This window comes from Amblyomma maculatum, unplaced genomic scaffold (assembly GCF_055883805.1).
Source record: "Amblyomma maculatum isolate TAMU_Amacu unplaced genomic scaffold, ASM5588380v1 scaffold_28, whole genome shotgun sequence".
NCBI lineage: Eukaryota > Metazoa > Arthropoda > Arachnida > Ixodida > Ixodidae > Amblyomma > Amblyomma maculatum.
Window position 1 is genome coordinate 49210 of NW_028146753.1, and position 25413 is coordinate 74622.

General features: G+C 43.8%; 1 protein-coding gene across 3 annotated transcripts; it reads right to left on the minus strand.

Moving 5' to 3' along the window:
* Window positions 1–951: 951 nt before the first annotated feature.
* LOC146170895 (uncharacterized) lies at window positions 952–24765 on the minus strand. 3 transcript variants are annotated; one of them, XM_084586709.1, is made up of 7 exons: window positions 24598–24765; window positions 21937–22082; window positions 18128–18154; window positions 15387–15490; window positions 2079–2177; window positions 1214–1244; window positions 952–1145 (listed from the first exon to the last, which is right to left on the minus strand). In XM_084586709.1, exons 1-7 carry the CDS (start codon window positions 24718–24720, stop codon window positions 1001–1003), a joined length of 675 nt encoding a protein of 224 aa, XP_084442835.1. In that variant the 5' UTR covers window positions 24721–24765; the 3' UTR covers window positions 952–1000. The 3 variants fall into 3 exon arrangements, with proteins under 3 accessions (XP_084442835.1, XP_084442837.1, XP_084442836.1); XM_084586711.1 differs by lacking the exon at window positions 18128–18154; XM_084586710.1 differs by lacking the exon at window positions 1214–1244.
* Window positions 24766–25413: the final 648 nt, after the last annotated feature.

Genomic DNA, 25413 nt, shown 5'->3' on the forward strand with positions numbered 1-25413 from the left:
TTAAGCGATTCAATATAATTGTGTAGAGTAGATGTTGAACAGTCCAAATTGTTAAGGATATGGTAAAAAAATTTCATGTGTAACGCCGCAATTGGCGTTGATAGATGATTTTAAAGCCTGCATAGAATTTCACAAAACGATTTTTACATGCTAAGCACACTCAGTGAAGCGATTTATCTGGAATTAAAATCGCACAACGCAGATCCGAACAAAATGTGAGCTCTCCATAACTACTAGGAAGGAAAATCATTTTAGTTTCCAGGAAGATAGAGTGCGAACGCTCGAACGTGACAATAGGTTTGACTTTTATTTGATGAATTGTCCAAGATAACATTTTCACTACCTCTAGTGCTCAATTGAATTGATGTGTGGATTTGTAGCCAAAATGCGGATGTAGTAGGTGGATCTGATTTCCATCTACAGGTTTCGTGAAATTTTACCGAACCCTAGTATAGAGAATAATTTTGTAAACGTTATTACTATGTTTTTGATAGTTCACCTTTCGAAAGTGTGCACACATACTGTCTCGCACAAATGTCGCTACTGGAAGATAATGATGGTAATATCGCCTAAATTTAATGGCATAGACAAGATTTTTCGGTTATTTCTGAAGAAAAGGCATATAAAAATATTGAAATTTCGCACGTTTTCCTTTACATTGCACAAGAAAGTTAAGGTCTAACATACGAAATATGACAAAATTAAATTAATTTCCCGTCATTCAGGTAAATCAGTATAGCATCCTGTGCCTAGCAAACTCTTACCGGCCTTTTGTATTTCATATTATTTCAATTTGGTAGTGTTACAGCACAATTGCGTTTTGGTGAGCTATGGTGGGAGATAATCTGCTGCGCAGCCTTATTGAAAGAGAGCCCTCAGTAGCTCTTCTCGATTGAAGCCAAACGCGAGTGTATAAAGTGTTTGCATAGAGCATAAACGAATTTGCGTCAATTGAAAACAGAAGCAATTTATTCACTACAATCCCCACATTGCTGCATTCTTAACAAAATTGTCGCAAATAACAGTTTCTTCTTTGTAAGTGTTTATAGCGGGCTGTCCGCACAAAGTAAGGAAAATAAAATTGCAGTGACTGGGTGGTTTGTGCAGAGAAGTTTCCGTAAGCCACAGAGTGCAATAGGAGCGCCCTGAAAGATATAGGTGTGAAGAGCATCTGATTAGGTGACCAATATGTGTAAAAGTGCACGATACCTACTGAGGACTTAGAATACTGTTACCGTAATCATCTAAAAAGAAGAAAGGAAATATTGTAATGACAGTCAGGGCTAAAACAAACAAAAGCAACTATCCATATAACATAGCGCGAGAAAGACGGGGACTAGTCAAAAAACATCGATGATGTTGTTTATATAAATTATATATTAATAACTTCTTACTCGTTTTTCTTTCAACATTTACTTCTGGTCCCGTAAAATAAGTAGCTGTTTGCGTATTCTGAGCAGTCTATGCGCCGCCCCAGTAATATCGGTACTGATGCAAGTAACAAGCAGTAGTTTGTACAGATAAGCATCCAAAACAATATGAAACTATACGTATTGCATTATAAATATCTTCAAATATGATTTTTCATCTTTATTGTGATCACAGAAATGTATATGAAATAGCGCCAAGCTTGTTATCAGCAAGCTATATTTAGTCATAAGTTATTGGTTTTTAAGTGAAGAGATAAAATGTTTCCATGGCTTCCATCAAAAGCTTGTTGATCTCATATCTATACTAATCTGTACATCGGGGTTTCGCAATGAAGAAACGAACTTTATATTAGCCATTAAACACAGTATGAAAGATATATGTAAAAAAATTTATTTTCTAGTTTTATAAGAAATTGATACCAAAGCAGGAGCAGTTAGAGCGTTCATGTGAGGAATGTGCGGAGCTTTTATTTCAAAAGGAATCCAAATACAACCAGGCGCATATTTTACAATGGCTACAAAAAATCTTGATCACAAATCTCAGAAAATTGAGGACATTACGGCGAAATATTCAGGTTGTTCTCAGACAAAAAAAGGGGTTCAAACAGCGTGTGCAAAACAAATTGATAGTAAAAAAAAAAACATTACCTGTTCCTTTATTCAGCGTTCCTGTGACAAGGCAAGTTGAATCGGCAAAAAGCACCGGGTATTGGTCTGCATTTTGATAAGCCAGCCAATCCTCTATGCCTGCAGGTGAAAACGTATTTCATATATATTTTCAATATCCGTGATATTAGTTCGAGGACTACCTGAATACCCTGCTGAAGAATCCTGTATAAAATTCGTACAGGAATTCGTATACAGGTTTACTGTACAGGATCCGGGATATAGGATTGGGGGCTATTTCAGGAAATTCCTGTACTGCCCTGGAAAGTCCGGAATGAAACCACGCGGAGCTCTAATACCGGAATGGCCTGTATGGTTGATGGCCCTCGTTTCCTGATAGAAACGCGTCGCCAGGGTGGAAAAAGCATGCAACAATATAAAATAAAACGACTACATTTAAAATAATAAATAAAATAAAAAAATAGATTCTTTAACCAAATGTGGAATCGAATCTCGGTCCTCTTGGTTTTCAGACGGGCACCTTAACCACTACTCTACGGTTTCTTTTTCTTTATTGCCGACTTTGACATTTGAAAGTGAAATCAGAAATACAATGCATAAAACGCGTAAGCCAGGCTTCGGCAAACACGGATTAAAATTCTCTCAGCGACACCAAAACATCAAGCAAGGTAATCAATTCTGGTGGATCAGGGAGTACTCGGTAACACTCTTAGTGAAACGACACTTTCAACAAAATGCTCGCGAACAGGACGCACGACAAGATCAGCATGTTCAAATTGCATCCTCGTTTTCCATATTGAGTGCAGGCCCAGAAGCATAATGAAATCATATGGTATATCCTGTGAGGTTTCTATCAGCAAGAACCTCATTCCATATGGATCGAGTGGTAACTGTTTCTTAAACGTGCGCTGTAAAACATCCCAGTGAAATATTGGGTCCCAGCAGTCAAGAAAAACTTGATCTTTTGTGTCAGGTTTTTTGCATAAAAAACAATTGGTAGTCCAGGGTACGAAGATGCCTTTGCTATGAAGCCATGTCTTAACGTGTAGCGTGTTAGTGTGCAATTTAAAGAAAAAAGTTTTGCCTGATGATATTACCGGCATTCTTTTTAGTCTTTTAAGGACGTCTTGTCCGGGGCCTCCACGGTATGGCAAACAGTACAATGGCTGGGGAGGCATGATGTCAGTGAGGTCTCTATAGAGTTTCTTCTTGGTGACATTGCACAGATATTCATGAGAGAAACGCACATTTAACAACCTATAAGCAAGCATAACTTCACGTAGATATCCAGTCACGGCACCGCACATATTTTGACATGACGACACCACGAACCCTGGAAGGAGTCTGCTGACAACGACTTCAATCACTGTCAGGAGAAATGGATTGTTTTGGTCGCGTAGATAAATAAAGCGCGATACAACCTCGAGCATAAATAAATGCACGAGCCCTAGTCCTCCCTTCTTGGCAGGAAGGAAAAGATTGGTTCGACTTGTTCTCTCAATGAGCCGACAATTTTTGTCGGCTCAATTGGGCATCTGTTCCAAAACGTTATCGTGGTGTACCGCTTGATGCCTATCGTGACCCAGAGCCATATTGGGCTAACCAAGCGTTGTCTGCAAAAGAAAAGGCTGACGCTTGGCAAGGAAGGCAATTGTCGATGTTTTCCCGGGCCACAATCTGCAATCTCTTCCTTGTATCTAAGGTCCCGTATGTAATGAATGTTTTGGGTGCCATGAGGATTAGTGTACAAAAAATTCATCGTGTTTTTGCTGTGTTCATTTTGGCTTCGACATGGGAGAGACTACTACTCTACGATGGGTTATGGTTAGAGTAGTTATTATTCAGTATATATAGCTACTTTTTCTCTTTCTTACTTTGTAAATTTTCCTTAGCTATACAATTTGTGGCCGTAATTCACCGATCGCCTTTTAAACACGCTGAATATCTTTGTAGTCTATCACGAGGGTTCACAAATGTGCCGTATCTTTATAATGCGTCGCTTTATTGAAGGCAAACCTCTAGATATAATATTTTACTAGTACTGATGTGTTTTTTATAGTCTACGAACGCTTGTAAGTTTTCCTACATACAGAGATATCCGGTGCACTAACAGTTGTAATACTGAGCGTTTTAGATTCACGTGCTACCAGCGGAGCATCGATGTCAATGAGCACACTTCCGACTGAGCGGTTTCAATATGTTAACATTCGAGAACGCGTCGCCCGGTGTGCGGCTATCTGCGCATCTTTCGATGGTCAGCGATGTTTGTTTATTTTTTCTCGAACAGTTTTTTGTCATCGCTAGCGAAACGATACGTTCGTGCTTCCACTTTCGCGTTGAAGGCGGCAGATCTTCAGTCGCAGATATGAAGATGCACCGCAAGATCGTACGAGCTGCAGCGAATGTTGTACGCGCAAAAGCTACGCGACGCGCGTATATGCTTGCTAGCGCACACTTGGACGGCTTCGCATTTTCGAGGTATTTGGGAAACGAAGCGTGCCCTTTATATACAGAGCAGTTGTATAATATGTTTGGTATCATGCTTATTTAGTGCGCTGGCGTGTCCGGCATGGTCATTCTGGTTGAGCTTCGTCGATCGGCCCGGCTTCTGTTCAGAAGCGGAATGCTCTGCCTAGTATCAGTTTCAGAAATGACGCGTTCGTCCGGTTTCTGGTTAACTGATACAGGCTGAACCGAAATGAAACCGCGCAGAGCGCTCATTCCGGAAATTCCTATATTGTCCGTGGCCCTTGTTTCAGAAAAAAACTGGACGCCAGGATGGAAAAAGCATGCAGAATTATAAAATAACACCACAACATTTGAAAAATAAAAAGAAAGAAAAAGAAACGAAAAAAAGAAAAAGGAACATAAATAAAATAGAAAAGAAAAAAAAGTACATGTGATTCGAACTGCGGTCTTTTCAGCCAGCAAGCACGCACTTTAACCACTACACCACGGCAGGATACTGTTTTTTTTTTCTTTATTACCAATTTTTTTTTAAACACACAGCATACACTCTGAATACACAACAAGGCAAAACAAAAGGAATGCTAAAAGCACTAGGCACGTTCTGCCTAAAGCGCTAGATTTAAAAGTGCTTTACTGAAGCCAGCTGGTCCAGTACAGGTAGCCACTCCGGAGGATTATCTTGTGCACGCAGAATTTCTGTTATGTATACTACGCTCTCGATGAAGTAGTGTCGAGCGGGCTGTACAACGGTTCGCTCATGCCTGACATCCATACGCGTTTTCCATACGCTATGCATACATAATAGCATCAGCATGTCATTCGGCACTCCTTCAGGGTCGGCGCATGGCAGATATCGGATACCGAATGGCTTTATTGGCAATTCCTTTTTTTAAAGTTCGCTTCAAAATATCCCAGAGGAAAACTGAGTCATGACGCTCCAAGAAGATGTGTTCAATGGTCTCGGGTTTTCTGCAAATAATGCACTTAATACACCAAGGTACAAAGAGCCCTTCGTTCTGCGGCCATGGTTTGACTGGAACAGTGCCGGAATGCAATTGAAGAAAGAATGATTTTGCACCACCTCTGACAGGCGTACGTTTGATTGATTGATTGATTGAAAACATCTTTATTTATTCAGTATTCTCAGAACATGTGGGTGGGCCGCCTAGTCCGGTAGTCCATTGGCTGCTGCTGCTGCGCTGGCCCTCCCCACCAGCCAGTGCTGACGGTCAGGATCATCGCTGAGCAGAATAGCCTCCCACTGCTCCTCCGAGGGGTTGGGAATGGGGTCAACTAAGGGATTAAATTGGCATGCCCACACCATATGGTAGAGGTTAGCTACCTCTCCACAGTGTGAGCACTGCGAAGAGTATAATGTAGGGTACCACAGGTGTAATTTAGCTGGTGTTGGGTATGTGTTGGTTTGTAGTCTCCTAAGGATGTTCTCTTCTAACTTATTGAGGGATTTGTGTGGTGTTGGGTACTCCTTTCTGGCTGTTCTGTATGGCGCGAGATTGTCAGCATACACTGCTAAACCTATCAGGTCACGGCACCCTTTATGGTCATCAGGGGGAGACGCCCGGTATAGAAGAGCTCGGGCATGCCTGTGAGCGGCTTCGTTTCCTCCTGGTAGTTCCAGGTGACCGGGAAACCAGATGATTGATGCTTGGTTGGGTGGGTGCGTAGTTAGCAATGACAACCCTGACTTATGAATTAATCCGTAATTGAAGTTGCGACAGGCGTTTTGAGAATCAGTGAGCACAACGGCGTTGGGGTTAGATGCTACAGCTAATGCAATAGCTGCCTCCTCTGCGTGAGTGGGGTTAGATGTTTTCACCGAGGCGCAGTTCACCATCGACCCCGCAGGCGTTGAGACTACGATAGTCATGACTCCATTGTGTGGTCCTGCTGCGTCCACGTAAAGGGTGTTAGTCTGCTTGTCCCATTTCTTCTGCAGGGCTTCCCCTCTTGCTATCCTCCTCTCGATGTTATATGCGGGATGCATATTCCGCGGAATGGGGTACACGTTGATGCGTCTTCTCACATCGCGTGGGACGTCTTCCCTTTGGTCAATTGTATAGGGCTGATTAACATGGATCTTCTCGAGCAGTTCTCTGCCGGGTGTTGTAAGTGCGAGCCTATTGAGTTGTGAGAGCCATTGTGCTTCCCACATCTCTTCGAGGGTATTATGTACTCCTAGAGCCATGAGCTTGGCCGTTGGCGTGGAGTTCGGTAGCCCCAGGGCCGTCTTGTAGGCTTTCCTGATGAGTGTCTCCAACTTTTCAATTTCCGACCTGGAGAGGTTAAGGAATGCCGTCCCGTACATTATCCGCGAGATCACGAAAGCTGGTACCAAGCGGATGGTGTCCCTTTCCTTCATGCCATGGTGTTTATTTCGGATACGATGTATCATCCGGAGGATTTGCTCGGTGGATGTTGTAAGCTTCTTCATTGTGGTGGTGTTCTGTCGCCCCTGCGGGATATACTGCCCTAGGATCTTGATCTCCGTGGGTTTCTGTACTGGGTGGCTCTCTATATACACCGAGATGTTCTGTGCTAGGGGTGTCCTCGGGTTCTTCAGAATTAGCAACTCGGACTTTTCCGGCGCACACTGGAGGCCTCTCTCCCTGGCGTACCGGGCCACCGTGTCCGCTGCTGCTTGAAGACGCTCCTCGATCTCGGCGTCACTCCCCGAGTTGCACCAGACAGTGATATCATCCGCATACAATGTGTGTTTGATGCCGGGAATTTCGGAAAGAAGGCCTGGTAGATCTTTCATAGCTAAGTTGAACAAGAGGGGTGACAGTACCGCCCCTTGCGGAGTTCCCCTCGGGCCTAGAGTCATGAGATCTGATTTTATTCCACCGAAGTTTATAGTGGCTTGCCTGGCTGATAAGAAGTTTTTGATATAGTTGTAGGTTCTTGCGCCACAGTTGGTATCGGCGAGGCTTTGCAGGATATTTTTTTATGTAGAACGTTATCGAACGCTCCTTTCAAATCAAGTGCCAGGATGGCCCTTGTCTGTGACTTGGGAGGTGTCTCAAGGAGGTCTTTGTACAAGTACAACAGGGCGTCTTGTGTTGATAGGTGTGGGCGAAAGCCGAATTGAGTGTTAGGTAGGAGGTTGTTATCTTATAAGTATCTACTCAGTCTCGTGTTGATGACCCTCTCTATGAGTTTCCCCAAACACGAGGTCAGCGATATCGGTCTTAGATTATCCAGTTTAAGGGGTTTGTTCGGCTTCGGAATGAACCGAACCTCGGCTGTCTTCCAGGATATTGGTAACGTTCCTGTAGCCCAATGCTGCTCGTTGAAGCATTCCACCAGCGAGGTGATGGTGTCATCGCTGAGGTTAAATAAGAGCTTCGCTGTTATCTGATCTGGACCTGGAGCTGCATTTTTTCTCATGGCCGCGATTTCTGCTTTTATTTCTTCTTTCGTGAGTGGGATGTCCAGCTCGGGATTCGGCAGCCCAGAATACTCCGGCTGTTCCACGACTTGGTCAGTGCACAGATACCTGGTCTTCAGCTTTTCCATCAACTCTGTGTCCGTACCCGGGGTGGCGTGTACGATCTTCGTGAGCCTGTCTTTAGTGGCCGACTTGCTGCTGCTGGGGTCGATTAGGACACGTAGGAGCTTCCAAGTCTTTGACACCCCTAGCTTCCCCTGAATACCATCACAGAGCGAATTCCAGTTCTGTCTGGCTAAGGATATGGCATAGGATTCTGCCTTTTTGTTTATCTCCTCTATTTTTTTCTTGAGTTTGCGGTTAAGCCGCTGCCTGCGCCATCTCTTTGTCAATGAGTGCCTCGCTTCCCATAAATCTAGAAGGTGCGTATCGACCGCTGGGCAGTCCTCTGTCGTGCAGACCTCTTTTGTAAAGGCTTTCAAAGTGTGCACCTCATCTTTAACCCATTCCTCTAGGTCGGTAATAGGGTTTGCAGGAGATGTCTGGGCCTTTCTCCACCTGTCCCAGTTCGTAACTCTTGCGATACCTATTTTGCGCTTGCACGCATTTGTGCTTATCTCCAGGGAGAGTATGAAGTGATCGCTTCCCAGGTGCTGTTCGGTATCTTCCAAATGGCGCTTTGTATGCTCTTGGTGAACGTCAGGTCAGGAAACGTATCTCTACTGACACTGTTTCCCAGCCTCGTAGGGTAAGTGGGATCGGTGAGGGTCGATAACCCTTCTTGCGTCACTACTTCTTCCAGTTTTCTGCCTTTTGGTGTCGCTGCCGGGTAGCCCCATGAAGGGTGTGGTGCGTTGAAGTCGCCCCCAATCACGCAGGGGGAATGGCCCACTGAGGTCAGAAATTTCTTTATGAGGGAACCCAATTTTGCGTGCCTGTCTTTAGGAGGGCTGTATACATTCAATACGTGCGTGCTTGACGCTCCTCTTTGGAGAGGAAGAATAGTTATATAGCAGTGCGCAATATCCGGCTCGAAAGGGTCGTGCAATATGGCAGTGTATAATTTGTGCACTAACGTGGCAGTTAACTGGTCCTGCTGGTAAGTGACATAGTCTTGCAGTTTAATAGGTATTAGGTGGGGTTCTTGAATTAGGATAGCTGCCGGTGGGTCAGACTCCTGAGATATAAGTAATTTTTAGAGCAGCCTGCTTTCTCCTGTATCCCCGGCAGTTCCACTGCCAGATCTTTACTCTAGGTTTGGCTGGCATGTTGAATCCGTATCGGATGGCTCGTCCACTTGCATTGTACGAGCGAATTTCGACTTATGTCTTTTATACGCATGTTCCTTCCGAAGTGCAGAAATTGCCGTCTCCGTGTATCGTCGGTTGTTTGCAATCTGCTCTCGAATTTCTTGGAATTGGGCGTTCACGTAAATTGAAAAAGCTTGAAACTCCTCCTTGAAGGACCTCAGTTCTTGGATAATTTGTTGATAGACCTCGCCTAAGGCGGGCTGGGAGCTAGGTACTACCTGCTGTTTTTGGTTTTGAGGAGTCGGCTGAGTTACCGGGGTTATTGCGCTAGTAGTAGCTCGCTTAAGCTCTTGGTTTTGGATTGTTAAAGCACTGACTTGTTTTTTCAGACTTTCTATCTCTTTTTTGAGTGCTGCCAACTCCGTGTTATTCTGAGGGGAGGACGAGGGGAGGGGAGGCCACTCTGCAAAGCTCACCTTCGAATCTGAAAGCTGACCCGAGGACGTCTTCTTCGGCGCCCCGGTGGTCTTGATGAGGTTCTCTTTCCCTTGTTCTTTACCCGCCTCCACGTGACTAGCGTTCTGGGTGAAGCCTGTTGCCCGGCGTCTTGAGCTGGAACGGCCGCGGGAGGCGGAACGAGAGCGGGAGACTGATGACGACGCTCCTCTGTGTCGCTGTGCAGGCTGCTTCTTCTGCCTTGGCCTGCTCCTATCTTCTTCATCTTCAAGTTTCGTTGTTGATGCCGCGTTTGATGACGCGGCACTAGCGTTCTTGTTCAGCGGTCTCTGGAATTTCTCCTTGCAGTCTCTTGCATAAGTCTTGTGCGGGCCCTTGCACAGCGCGCAAACAGGTGTGCACTCGTGCGTCTCATCTGGACTCGGCGTTCCACAGGTTTGGCAAGCAGCCCCCTTGGGTTTCGGGCAGACATCTGCTCGGTGACCTGGCGTTCCACAGTTGATACAAGCCGCCCTTGTTTTCCGGTAGATGTAGCAGCGGCGCTCTGACCACCCGTAGTTGACCGTGAAGGGAACCTTCTGCCCGGCGAAGACGATGACTGCCGACGTAGTCTTGCCCAGTCGGCGCGCTCCCAGGATGGAATGGCTGGGTGAGGACACGTCTTGGAAGATAGAGTCATCACTCACTTCAGGCTTGATATTATGTATGACACCCCTGCAGACATCATCTGGCAAGGCAACATAAGCGGTGACCGTTATACTCTTGCCGTCGAGGTGCAGACAATTAAGCTTGGCGAGGCGGAACGCGTCTTCCTCACAGTGAGTACACACCATTATAATGTTCTGCTGGCTAACAACGCGCAGCGTTGGCTTTTCTTGTAGAGGGGTGTTGAGGGCTGCTTGGATCCCTAATTCGAGATCGTAGGAGCGTGGAGCCACAGATTGCAGATCCACCGTGGTTTTAGGTCGGATGATGACTTTGTATGGAAAATTCCTGAGACTCGGTAGACGCGGAGATCTCGGTGCAGGAGGCTCTCGGTGTTCTTTGTTCCCCTGCTCTTTCTTGGGAGGCGTGGATTTAGCTTGCGCCGCTCTGTCGTTGTTGCGCCGGGACCATATGTTCCAGCCATGGCTGTTGTCTTCCTTCGGGAGATCCTGCGGGGGCATCAGCTGCTGCTGGGATGTTGGTACAAGAGTGAAGTCCATCTCCGTCGGGTCGTAGCCTCTTAGAGAATTGATCGTGGTCGTGGTAGTCATCAATGAAGCGGGAGCACTCACTGGCGAGCGTCGTTAGACCCGCGTTGCGCGAACGCTATGCCGCGCATCCGCGGGCGCACCGGCGTCTCTGCGGCGGTAAGGCACCCCAACCCCTTGGCCGTTAGGGTTAGCGCTCTTCACGGGGTAGCAAGAAGTCAGACAGCCGAAAATGTGGCACTCACAGGCTCACTGGTGGTATCAAGCGATGTCAGGTGTTGAAGGCAACCCGTGGATGCTAGATATATGGTGATCCAGTATTCTAATCCGCCCCAATCGAAGATTGTCAGCGGAGCCCATGAATCGCACGTCCGCTCCCAGTGGTGGAGGAACGCGCTCCCCGTCACTGCGAAAGAACTCAGTCGTGGTGGTCGTGGTGGCTCAGACCCTACATTATTCACAGTACGGTACACTGGCACTGCCAAAAACACACCTCGCAGATCCTTATACAACTTCTTCCGCGGCACAATTAACAGATACTCAGTTGAGAACCTTGCCATAAGGATACGAAAAGATAAAACAACTTCCCGCAAAAAGGGGCTTAATGCCACCGGTTTTGAAAAATCAGATACGACGTAATCAGGCAGTGACTCACGTAATCTCACTTAGATTACAGTCCTTAGAAAGGTGTCACTTTGCTCATGCAGAAAGGAAAATCTAGTCACAATTTGCTTGAGAAATAGATGCTTCAACCCAAGGCCCCCATTCTGAACAGCGTGAAACAGATTGCCCCGGTTCGTGCGTTCCCATGTGGATGCCCATACCTTCATGCATACTTTAGAGTCCACATTTGTTAAACTTATTGGGCGGTAGTTTTCGACACAGAGCAATGTAGCCGCGTCCTTGGTTTTTGGAATCCGTACTACATGGGACTTGAGGTAAGAGGGTGGGACAAAGTCTTTCTCATAACATTCAGTTATCACCCGTTCTAAACACACAGCTATTTCTACCTTGACTAACTTATACAAGGCTGCTCCAAGCCCGTCAGGTACAGGTGACTTATGAAGACTTAATTCATCTATGGCACTTTCAATTTCCGCGGCTGTTATTGGTTGGTTGGTTTGTGGGGTTTAACGTCCCAAAGCGACTCAGGCTATGAGAGACGCCGTAGTGGAGGACTCCGGAAATTTCGACCACCTGGGGTTCTTTAACGTGCACTGACATCGCACAGCACACGGGCGCCTTTCTTTTCGCCTCCATCGAAAAGCGACCGCCGAGGCCGGGATTCGATCCCGCGTCCTTGGGAACAGTGGTCGAGCGCCGTAACCACTGCGCCACCCCGGCGGGGCGGCGGCTGTTATTGGTTTTTCCAGCATTTGCTTGACGTCATCCTCCAACCTGGGCATGAGTGGAAAAAAGCTCTTGGCAAAGCAATCAAGATCCTTTGGCTTCTGGCTAAGCAAGTCTCCGTAAAATTCGAAAAAAGGCTCGCTCTACTACTGCCTCTTCACTAGTAATTTCCTTTTGGTAACAAATTTTGTTTATCTCTATTTTCACCGCGTGCCGCTTCTCATCACTGAGCACCCGTTTAGTGGGCGTTTCCCCACACCACAGCCTCTCGGCCCGCGCCCTTATCATGGCGCCGCGATACCTGTCTTCATCGATCACTTCCAGTTTCCTTTTTTTTCATTTATATTTTTTAAATTTTCCCGGATCGATGCTTTCTACGCTTAGTATATATTGCTCTTTTGTAGTTTGTGTATTTTAGTAGAGTGTAGAATTTTTGGTCGTAATTGAACGATCGCCGTTTAAACAAGCTGAATCTTTTTCCTGGCTATCACGAAGGGTTATCCGTGTCCCGCATCTTTACAATGTATCTCTTTCTTCCAGACAAACCTCAGAATGTCACAATTTACTAGTGCTGATGTGTTTTGTCATCGTCTTCGAACGCATGCAATTTTTGCTACATATAGATATATGCGGTGCACCAACACTTGTAATACTGCTTGTTTTAGCTTCACCTGCTGCCAGCGGAGCCGCGACGTCAATGAATTTACTTCTGACCAAGTGTTTTGAATACGTAAACACTCGAGGAAGCGACTCTCGATGTCCGGCTGACCTGTGCATATTTCGATGGTCAGCGATGTGTTTCATTTATTCTCGAGCGTATTTTATCCTCGCGAACGAAACGCTACGTTCTTGCTTGCACTTTCGCTTTGAAGGTGGCAGATCTTCAGTCGCAGATATGAAGATGCACCGCAAGATCGTACAAGCTGCAGCGACTGTTGCACACGCAAAAGCAAAGCGCAATGCGTGTATGTACTTGCTAGCGCACACATCCACGGTTTCATATCTTCTAGGTACTTGCGAAACAACGCGTACTCCACATATACAGAAAAGTTTTAACGTATAATACGTATGGTTTCATGCTTATTTAGCGCGAAGACATGTTCCGAAACGGTCATCCTGGTTGAGCTTCACGATCCGCCCTAATTGTACTGAGAAGCTGAAATACTATGTCCCGTATCAGTTTCATTCATATCGGGTTTGCCCGGTTTCTGTTAAACCGGACATGACCTGTCCTGTATATGAGCTCAATACAGCATGGTCCGCCCTATTTCATATCCATACCAGACTGGGAATGTCATGTATAAGATGCACGGTCTGCCCTAAATTAACTCGATACCCGACTGGACCGTCCGGTTTGAGATTTATACCGGACATGACCTGTCCGATATAAACCCGTTTAAGCTTCATACAGGACTGGTCACACCGGTATGACATTTATACGGGATAATACAGGACCGATTCAAACCCGTTGTCGCGATACGGGATTTTTCACTAGGGTATTCTACAGCTTTGGTATCCAAGACGACTCATTGGATCCCCACAGTGTAGTGCGAATAATCGAAACAGGCGAAATGGCTAGGATTTCATGTAGAATGCGTCAATCCACATGTATACAACAAGCTTAAGCATTTAGTTATTTTTGTTGTCTCCCAGGAATGCCACAAGGGCAGAAAGGTTAAAAGCTCCAATCAAGACAATAGAAAGGTAAATGATTGTAGGTAAGGAAATACATATGAAACAAAGGCCACGTTTGAATTGGATTCATTAAAAAGCAGATATGAAGGAATAAACAAGAAACCTGGCTGAATGCAAAAGAAAATATAATGAAGGGATTATGGTATGGAAATAAATTATACAGATTGCCAAGGCAAGGTCTAGAAAGCATTGAATTGGATCCCTGTTCATACGCAGCCTGATGAAACTAAGTATGAGCCGTTCGCAGTAGCCTCTGCTAACATCCAGTATTTTTTCTTTCAGTAAAGTGAAATAATTAGTGAAGACTAATCAGCTTTTTTGTAATTATTGCCTTGAGAGAAAAAGTGTCCATGAAAAACTTGCAGACCTCGAAAGATAGTAGCGACGTTGTTTCATCAAGCTACGACCTGCGCCACCCTATTGATAGGCGTTCAGAAATGCTGTCACATAGCCAGCTATTACATTAAATCAGGCTTTAAAATGACGCCGTAGTCACGAGGAAGTTTTTTTGCGCCAGGTGTCGTTTTCGGCTGGTAAAGATATCACTTTGCGTAAACGCTAGTTTGATGGAAGGAAGTTAGCTACCTCTTTTTCGAGAATATCCGCAACTTTTGTCTTGACAGTTTTTCTCTCAAGCTAATAATTACAAGAAAGTAATCATTCTTTACTTATCAATTCTTTTGCAAACAAAAAGATACTGGAGGAATTAGCATAGGCGACTCTGACCCGCTCTCAATTTGTTTCACTGTGCTAGGGCTAACCATATTTTTAAGAGCTTGATCCAAGTCAGCTGGGATACCCTAAATACTTATATTACACTCTATACTTATATTACGTTCTTCATTTGATGAAGCGGGAAACAGAAGTAAAATATTTGCTCCTCTTAATAAGGCCACCTTATTTCCCATGCATCGAATAAGAAGTCTATGCTGCTCTCAAATCTGGCTTCCAAAGCTTAAGATAAATCGAGCTCTACAACGCTGACCACCAAATTATTGCGATAAAAAGCGACATTCTTCCTTCGTGTGTTTAACATGATCTAAATTACAATTTCTAGTTGCGTGCCGAGATCTCGCTATGTTGACAAACGCGGTTATCATAAAATTGAAGAATCTTGATTTACACCAGATTAAGTGCTAATTAAACAGTTCAAACTAGAAGTACAGTATGCCCACTGTTAACTTTGATGATGTACATTTTTAATCTTGGAGTCGAGCCTTTTCGGCTCTAACTATTGGCCGCAAATTGTGCCCTCATATTAAACTTGATTCAAGGTTATTGACCAGCACGTTAAGCGAGCACACACATAAAATCACTCGTGTGCAGCGCGTGGCAAGGTTAGGACGTCAATTACATCTACGGTGGCTAAACGATCACAGTGGCGAATAGCTTTGGAAATAACTTGTCGTTGATTTCTTGATCTAAGGCTGCAAAATATTGCCACGTTATGCCGACATGTTTCTTATTTCAGCCAACGTGGATTCATATGTTGTACACAATGTCTTACCTTGAACGTCAATGTCCTTGCTTCCGCTTATTCCCTGTATTCTGACGAGAATATATGGTTGGCTGTCATTTGATAATATTGCTTCCATATTGAAAGTAATGTTGCTGTAAAAGCACATGACGAATGTTACGCTCCTTTGTAAGTCACCATACTGCAAACCTCAGTATATAATTGAACATATATTGTGCGCGAACAATGTTGCCAAATTACTGGTACACTTTGTGTTTCATTATATGTCCAAAATACCTTCAGAACTGAAAAAGGCGAAGCTGTGAAATGTCCGTGTCATTGTGGTGTTCAATGCGTCGTTTCTAATGCGTCTCGAAAGATCACCAAGAGAAGGGAGCTGATCGCCGCCGGAGGAACCGTAATGTTCAAAAAGCTTAGTAATATTCATTACCTCAGCAGCCCGAAGCCGAAGAAAATTTCTCTAAATAAGTGCGTACGTATCTCATAGAAATCCGATATTGCGAGTATTTCTGACCAGAGGTAAGCAAAAATGTTAGCCTGTTAGCAAATGTACTCACCTCAATCGAAAATGCGTGCCTGTACGTTAATAGTAATGTCAAAAAATTTGTTATGGTTTAGCATTGAACCCTAGTAGAATTGCGAAAGCATCGGCTGAAGCCTCTTTTGCCTGCTACATTCTTCCCTTATCACTCCCTATCAGTGTAAGGAGCTACATTATTGAGGACAATTAAGCTCATCCTTTAAGACGATAACGCGAGAGCATAAGCTACCAGCCCCCATATAAAGTAACGCTTCAACCAAGCCGTATGGGCATGCTTCCGTGTCGTAGGGGTAACCAGAACGCAAACGGTTTTGCCAGGGTGATTCTGGTATGACCCTCCCATATGAAAGAAGCGACCCGATTTGGCAGCTCCTGCCCAGGGCATAGGAGTTGCCTGAATTCAAATGACATGGCAAGCTGATGTTTTATGAGGAGACGAATAGGAGACCGTGAGGAGACGGCTGGGGACCCACGGACCTGGACACGGACACGGCAAACAGCAAGGAGCGGTTTGAACTGGCGTAGTATTGCTTTCGCAATAAAAGAAAACCAATTCTATAAAATATGCCTATAGAAGACATATCTGCTGACACCATCTCCCCCAACTCAGATAGCCGGTTCGCCCGATATAGAGGCGCTTTTTAAAATAAAGTACATTTCTGAGAGTGGCTATCCTGTAGTACGGTGCCTTTATTCTCCTAGGCCCTGGGTAATATTCCCTGAATATTCGACGGCCGTTTTTGTAAGCGAGTCTTGAATGAGTCATTTCAGGCCTGCATGGAGCAAATAAATGCAATAAATGCACAGGGCCTAACCTTCGTGGTAAGGTCGATAGCATTGCTTTTATTGCTGTCTAGGAAGGCTTCCAGTAACGTGGAATATAGTTCACCACTGTTTGAGCACTAATATGTTTGATAGAATTATTACGCATGGTTTATAAAATGTTTTTTTTTTATTACACTTTAGCTCCCAAAGTGCATCCAGCTGTGAAAGACGAAGTATCAGAAAGCTCTGGATATTGTTTAAGGTGGAACAGGCGAAGACAACGCAGGAGAGGAAAAAGAAGGTTTCGCACACAACACCGCTGAAATTATGAACGATCTATTTCCAAGAAGAAAGGAACAAAGAAAAGATTAAATATATATTTTCCTTGCGAAAGCAAGTGAACAATATAGATGTTATTTCTTGCGATTCTTCTTTCAAACGGAAAAGCTTTAGGTCCAGCGCTGTTGCATGTGTGCCTCCTCTATCACGCCTTGCGTAGCAATAAGAATGAACGCGGCTTGCACAAATGGTGCTTACGAACCGGTATTGTGCATACACACTTAGCTGACCAAATTCGCAAAACGATCCGAAATGCCCATTACACTGTTCTTATCGTGCGAAATAAATCTTCCGGTTATGGTACGGCTGAGCCACCGATCGATGCTGTGTTTTAAACCGAAGGTTTTGCGAGTGACGTTCAGTATATTACGCATTGGAAGCATAGTACTGCATGTTATTTAACAAAACATGGCCGAAAAACAAACTATGGCTGCACGATAGAGCGCGTCACGACTCATATTCTTCTTTACACGCTCAAAATACGTTCAGGCAGCTGAACAAACGACATGCTAACATCGTTCTCTGCTCAATGAACGCCAAATTTATTTCTGTAGACAAAATAAAAGAAATTTTCAGCACAACGAGGTAAGGCATTTCAAAAGCTCAGTGAGCTGCGCGTACCCGACGTTACATGACCGGTGGCGCATCTATAAAAACAGGACGCTTAGATATAACCCGTTGTAGGTATGATAACCTGTCAACCTTTAAGGGAAATGGAAGCACACATCGGTACACCGCCTCACGTGTGGTCAGACCCTTACGCGCTTGTCCGCGAAATGGCTCGAGTGTCGGCTTTTTACCTAAGTATGTTTCTCTATGATGGCTGCGTCAGAAGTGAATAAACAACAGTCACGCGACTGCAAAAGGGACACTGAGCGCAGTAGATAACATTATAATAGAGCAAATAAGAAGGAAGCCTATAGTTTTTTTCCTGCTGTTATCATATGCACAACAGCCCGACCAGGTCTCAGTTTGCAATGGGAAACAGCTAGAAAGCACGGAGCCTGAAATATCACATGTTCTGCCGAAACGTTCAGTTTAATTACAGTAAACCTAGCGCACTGGGATTCGCTTCTTCCATTATTTATTTAGAAAAAGAAAAAAGAAAAAGCATTATAATACGTACTATCTTTGTATCCCAGGTGGTTTGCGCCTGCAAAGTGAAGAATTCGAGTTTGAATTTCTAACCGCTCACCGCTCAGCACGAGACAGCGTACTTGATATTAAACAGCAGGAGCGAGAGCATGAGAAATATATATTATTCATAATTGTTTTCACATTATGTCAGAAGTAGGGAACTGGAAGTGAGAAATAAAAGTCCAATATTATACTTCCGTATAAAATTCGGATGAACGAATGCTTTGTACGGCAAGTATTTTATATCCCCGCCTTTAGTCATATCTTTAGATGGCCCAGTGGCAATTAATATAAACCCAAATCATCTCACAGTAGGTTTCTATAATTTTGCTCTTTATAATTTGAGACAGCAGGACCTACCGTAACTTCCTGACTGAGTCCGTGTCCCTTCTAGATCCCGCATAAAAATAATTTATTTTGTATTTAACACTCTATGCATAAGTCTGTAGGGTTGGATTTTGGCTGAAGATAGCTTTTAGATTATTCGCAAGCGGCATACAATAGCCAGTGTCTCAAAATAAATTCGGTGATTTTCCGTGACTAAAATATAAGCGTACGAGATGAGGTAACGCGAACTCCTTTATTTTCAAGCTTTTGTGGCATGCAGAAAGTAAATATGCCCAAGCGAAGAAATAGAACAGTGGCAGTGTAATATTATGCTTACGCTCATATCCTTTGGTCAAAATATCAAAGGGGGACACGCTTTTTATTGCTTCAGCTCCAGAATTCTTATACAAAACAGAAGGTCATCTTGTTCAAATGTTTCCACCTTCCAATCTCGCGTTGCGCAGCTAACAATGTCGTCTTCCCCGTACCGCCCAGACTGGAATGCATTAACTATCGCAGCATGCGATGCCGCCTATTGTCAAACTACAACGTACTTTGCCGCTGAGCAGTAAAGATCGGCCTCTGCAGGAAGGTAAATTCATATGTTTCAGGAAGTTTCATGCGCCACCTTGTCGAATCGGGAAAGGTCCTGGTGCGAACTGTCGGACAAATAAAATCAGTGAAAAAGCCCAAGAGAGTGACAGCAACTGTGCCAGACAAAAGAAAAGTCGGACTAGACCTTTGCAGCGAAGTTTAACGCTCGCGGCAGCAAGGTCAGTTCGCTAACGCTCGTTGCACTTAGTTGGGTTAAGTGTGTTTAAGGTTCCGAATTGAGTCTGGCAGTAATAAATGCCGTAGATTAGGCTTCGCAAGCTTGACCCCCTGGGGTTTTTTAACATGATCTGACTTAGCACAGCACACGGCCGCCTTGCTTTTCGCCTCCAACGAGAAGCCGCCGCCGCTGTCGGGTTCTGTTCCGCAAATCCAGGTGCAGCAGTCGAGTGGCCTAACCGCTTGGCCACCGTGGCAGTGTGTGAAACTTGATTGAATAGTAGTTGAGCGTGCATAGTTCCTTTTCATTTTTCAGTTCAGTTCAGTCATTCAGTCGTGTCCGACTCTTAGTGACCCTATATGCCATGTCACGCCACGCTTTCCGGTCTCTCCCTATCTTCCTAACATCACATAACTTCATCTACAGCGCCTCGAGGATGCCATCTAACCATCGCGTTCGCTGCCTACCCCTTCTCCGGCGACCTTCAACCTTTCCTAACATGAAATCTTTCTCCACCGACTCCTCTCTTCTCATCAGATGACAAAAGTAGCTGAGCTTTAACTTTAGAGTTTGACCCTCCAGTGAGCAATCAGGGATTATGGTAGACAATATCGACTGATTTGTTCTTCTGGCAGTCCAAGGAACTCGAAAGAGTCTCCGCGAGCACCACAATTCACACGCGTCAATTCTTCGGCGGTCAGCCTTCTTCACAGTCCAACTCTCGCACCCATACATCAAAACTGGAAAGACCATAGCACGAGTTATACAGATTTTGGTTGGCAGTGTAATGTCTCTGCTCTTTACTAGGCGGTCAAGGCTAACCATGGCTCTCTTTCTCAGAAGCAGGCGTCTCCTAATGTCATGGCTGCAGTCTCCTTCTGGGGTAATCTTGCAACCCAAGAAGAGAGAATCTGTCACAACTTCCACTTCTTGTCCCTTGATGCTCCAGCACTTGATAGGGCAAGACGCCATGATCTTTGTCTTTTTAATGTTCAGTTTAAGTCCAAACTTCTCACTCTCTTGTACACGTATCAGAAGTCTCTTGAGTTCCACTTCATGTTCTGCGATTAAAGTGGTATCATCCACCTATCTAACGTTGTTGATCGTTTTCCAGCAATCTTCGCTTCAGCTGAAGACTCGTATAACTGAAGTATAACCCTAGCCATCTACCCACATTGCCTCAAACTACGAGCAATTGATTTGCAACGAAACTAAATCGGTGAGAGTTTCTTAGTGAAAGATTTCTGGGTATTAAAAGACGTGCATACTCAGACTCGGTGCATTTCATCCCATACATTGCTTTACTGCTCTTATTAGGTTAGATACTTACCTCTTAAAATAGTAATGTTGCCGTTACGTGAAAAGATCACTTTGGAAGCAGATGACAAATTGTTCGCAATAAACCAATCTATTGCAAGCTATTATATACTTATTATAGCTTGCAATAGATAAGTATACTATTATAGGTATACTAGCATGCTTTCATGCAGTCGAGCATGTCATGCATGTTTGTGTAGTTCGTGTGATACGTTGAAGTTTTTCAGAACGTCAGACACTGAATGAAAGACAATGGCCTATCACAAATTAACACGTCTCGCCTCTTTGTCTTGTATGTGAGACATCTTGATGAATAAATCACGGCAGACAAAGACAATATCAATTCCACCAAACTGTGAAGTGAATTGCAATATTTCAATCGAAATCCGCTCCTAGTGTGGAAGCAGTACTTCTCGGACTAAATACAACCGTGCGATGTCAGCATCGAACCATCCGATCAAAAAGAAAGGCATCGAAGTTGAACTGAACACAAGGTTTCCTGGTTGAAGTCAGTATGGAAGCTTATCTATATCACCGCAGCATATCTCCCCCCCCCCCCCCGACCCTGTTTAACTACCAGTCAGTGCACTGCAGGTTCCTTATCATGTTATCAATTTGCATCCGTGTTCGATAGATCCAAGCGTAGTGATATGGTTTTGCCCTTTTAAGTTGTTTCAAGGAAGTTTAAACATTAGGACTGGGCTGCCACTAACCACATAACCCCTATTCTCTCTGACCAACATGAAAACTTATTGTGATATGCTTTTGCACACACTTCATATTTTGCTAGCTTAGTTAAAGCAGCTGCAATGTTTTTTATATCAAGCATTTTGACGGAACCATTCAAACTGACTTTAAAAATACCCGCCGTCGTAATGCAGTGGCTAGGGCACTCGACTACTCTGCCCAAGGATGCAGGATCGAATACCGACCGTGGCTGCCATGTTTTGATAGAGGCGAAAAATTAGGCGCTCGCGCGCTGTACGATGTCAGTGTATTTTACAAAATACCGGTCGTCGAAGCCCTCCTGTTTTCTTGTTTTCTTGTGATGTTGAAAACCACAAACCGAATAAGCCAACCCTAATATAAATGCACCAGTGTACACATGCTAGTGACATAACTGATACTGTAAAATTCGTGAACATTAGAAGCGCTGTGCATAAATCCTTACTTTTTGCCACTGCCTTTTATCTCCATTTTTAGGTGATGATTTCACATTTGGCACAAGAACAAAAAGAAATATATATTACTTCTTACGTTTAATTATATTTTGCCATGAATTACTCTTACTCAGAGATTTCTCGAAGCTCCGCAAAAAAGAGCTATTAAATCTCATAAAGAGGAGCGAACGACACAAATAACAGATAGCTAGCTGCTCTTACCTGAAAGACACACCGTAATACTGTATATCCCTTAGGTAAGAGTGGCCTTCATAACCCAGAAGAGATGACTTCAAACAGAGGGTTTGAACTCGGCTCCATCCAGTGCTTGTTCGGTAGAGGTGAAGGTGTTTGTCATTTGCCAGAATCTGTCATAAATGGTCATAATTACAATTTATTGTAGAAATAGAAAAATAATACGTAAAACACACTACAATAACACGTGAGGCCAATGGCTGGAATCTCGTTGACCTCCTAAGTATGACATATATAGCGCTAATCGTTTATTTTAGTAACATGTTCAACACGTTCGGAGAATAATAGGTTCTGTAAGCATGATCCCCTTTGAATGCGTATACTTGAAACATCTTAAAACATATCAGTGAGAGAGGAAATGTAAACTTTTGGCTCCTACTGGCGTAGTCGGTAGCTCGTAAAATAAAAAAGCGTGCCGATCTTTATTTATGGCCTGCTCGATCGTCAAAGATTTCGAGCTTGGCTGCAAAGCATTTTTTTTTCAGAGAAGTCAGAATTTCTTTTGATAACATGAACGGTTTCATTACACATGCTGCTCTTTTGATATGCATATGAAATTCCTTCCACGAAAAGTATTAAGAAATATTTAGAGATTATATATCTATGAAGAAGAAAATATATGTCCAAGTAAAACAAGTACAGATAAGTATAGAATAATTTGAATGTATTGTGTTTTGTACAACAGTTGAAAAAACGTTTCTAAAAGTCTTTGATGGTAATGAACATGAACGAGAGAGTTTGCGATGCGCTACAAGGGCAACATTATAAAAACGCACATGCCAGCGAAAGAATAAACGGAATCAGCACTTTCAGGACAGCTAACTGCAGTCTAGAGTAAGGCAAAAGCTAGCACTCCGCCAATGTACCGCTGGAAAAAAAAGGAAACTCAAACATTGTGTATTATCGATAACATAAAAAAAAAAACTTCGTGAATGAAGGGTAGGCCGTACCTATTTTAAAGATGCTCACTTAGAATGCACAGTACGCACTTTTTATTTTGTTTTTTCTTTTACTCGTTTTTGTTCCTTGATCTTTGTCAGCAGCTGTCACACTCGCCTCTTTTGGAAGTGCGAACTCTGGGCGATGCTGGTGGTTTCGAATAAAGGTCAGTGTTATTGACAAAAACAACCGATTTGACATTGGGTTTCTGCTGAACATTGGTAATGGCTAGAAGGCGTGCGTGGCAGTTATTGATGTCGCTGAGTTACTGAAGCGTGACACTAGGGCGATTGCACTGTGCCAGAACATTTAGACGTGGACCTCACTTTCTTACACGCCGCCAAAGCGAGCTGGCGGGCTTGACCAAAAATGACGGCGGACAGCTGTTTAGAGGAATCTTCGGGGATTGTCAGGTAAACTGGATTAAGCACTTTTACGTAATGTAACGTGGTCGTGACAATGCTGGGGATACAAGCTAAACACAGGCCTAGTATAGCACTGAAATGGACTGCATATTCGACTGAGTCGCGGCCGCAAATAAACTAAGCAAATTAAACGCGAAGATAGCAACAAACGTGGTTTGCTAGTGGTCGGACTACAAGTACCCGCTTTTTTGTCGAAGCTGAATTCAAACTCTGAACGGAAACATGTAGAAAAACTGGGAAACCTTTATGAGAACTAACTGGAACAGAGTGAAAGGTTCTGGGCTTTTTAGTGAAATGGTTCTAGATACACCTCGATACCTCTTGGCCTACAAAGAAAGTGGTATAGCCATGCCTCAGCCAAACTGCGCATGAAGAAATAATATAATATTGTTCCAGGAGCTAAAATAAAAATCGTAAAGCCGCACGCCATCAGTTGTTAGCAGCCATAAATGTTACTATAGGTCGCGGCAATATATTTCGATACGCCTATTTGCACTGCACAAGGTGCAGTTAACCATTGTTATGCTTAGAGAGAAGGCACAAAATGTGCAAATAAACAAACTATGCTGTGAATATACAGTTGCGACAGTGGTATTGGCTTCAGTCTCTTGCTCCGACTGTGATCCACGCTCGCGTACGACAGTTTACAACTCAGTCGATCTAAAATCCCTATTTTGTCGCTCTAACACACCACACAAGTTACTTAGCATGAAGCCAGAAGCAAAGGTCTATTGAATGACCATGCGACATAGATATTAAGCGCCGCGTTCACCACGCTGCAAAACCCCGCTTGCTTAGCGTACCCTTAAGTGCGCCTCAGCGCTTCTGACTTCCATATGAAGACAGCTGGCCAAGTGGGCCGCTCCTGGCACGGTCCTGCGGCCGAGGACATATCATGTTTCCTCGTGACGTTACATAACGCTCCCGCGACTCAATGCCCGGCTGTTTAACCTATGAAATGCTGCATTTAACAAGCATGCTTATGATTCTTTCATCCCAATGACTGTGTACAACGCGGACGGCAGATTTTTGCTAGAAAGGGAATTTAGGTCAGTCGGCATTGCAAACAATCAAAGAGCTTATACTGCCTTCTTTAGAAAAATTCAAACAAATTTTGTCTCTCATTTTATGATCGCTAAGTGGGTAACTTGCTGAACATTTTTCAATCTTTGTCCTATAAGATTCACTTCCTATGTAAAGTTGGCGTTTCGCACCACACCAACAACTCTTCTCTTAAAATTACGGTACTTTTTAGGTAACATACTGCGTTCGGGTCCTGGTAGGTGTATATTTCGCTACGCAGTGCATACTTTGGTCCGGGATCTTGTGCTAACACTACGTGCAACACGCTGTATAACAGAAATCTCGACGTAAATTGCACACTCATGTTCCTTCTGTGATGAAAATATTTCTACCCTAACTAGATTTGCCTTTAGAATCACGAATAAATATTATGCTTATATGCGAAACGTGAATGCTAAATAGGTGCTAGCAGACGTCACGCATGTAAATTTAATAGGAGAATGACTTATTGGAAGCATGTTATAGTGGAAATGGAAAAAAACCTCACCTCTGTATACATAACTAAACACGCCATTCTTATCTTTATGAAGTTTCAGGGATGTCGTCTAACCCCCTAATAGTCGCGTGGGAAGTGATGCAGCTGGTGTAGCAGAATCAAGAGAGTTGATAATAAAGAAAGAAATGTGCTTCGTAAAAAAATCCAGGGTACTTGTCTACTACGTCTTCTTGTTCTCGTCGCAAAAATCTCTCATTAAGACATACTTGATATGCAAATAGAAGTTAGTTATACGCCATCTCATGAGAAGGCGAATACGTCAATCGAAACTTAGATTTATTCGTCGCCCGTATGAAATCAACTGCGGCTACAGAGTTAATTTTATGAAGGATGTTTAAAGTAACTACCATTATACCTCATACAAACAAATGCTTCGGTTGTATAGTTTTATTTTAAAAAATAGACATATAAAAAGGAAAGAAAAATACATGTTTTATGCAGAGTACAGAGTGAAGTAACGACAGTATAGTCACGATTGTATATTGGGTGCCGCGATGATGA

Coding starts and splice junctions, on each gene's coding strand:
- LOC146170895 (XM_084586709.1), bottom strand. CDS start 24,720: ATGAGTGTGCAATTTACGTCGAGATTTCTGTTATACAGCGTGTTGCAC. Junction 15,491..18,127: donor CCACCTGGGATACAAAGATA/GTACGTATTATA, acceptor GTGCTTTTACAG/CAACATTACTTTCAATATGG. Junction 1,245..2,078: donor AACGCTGAATAAAGGAACAG/GTAATGTTTTTT, acceptor TCTTCTTTTTAG/ATGATTACGGTAACAGTATT.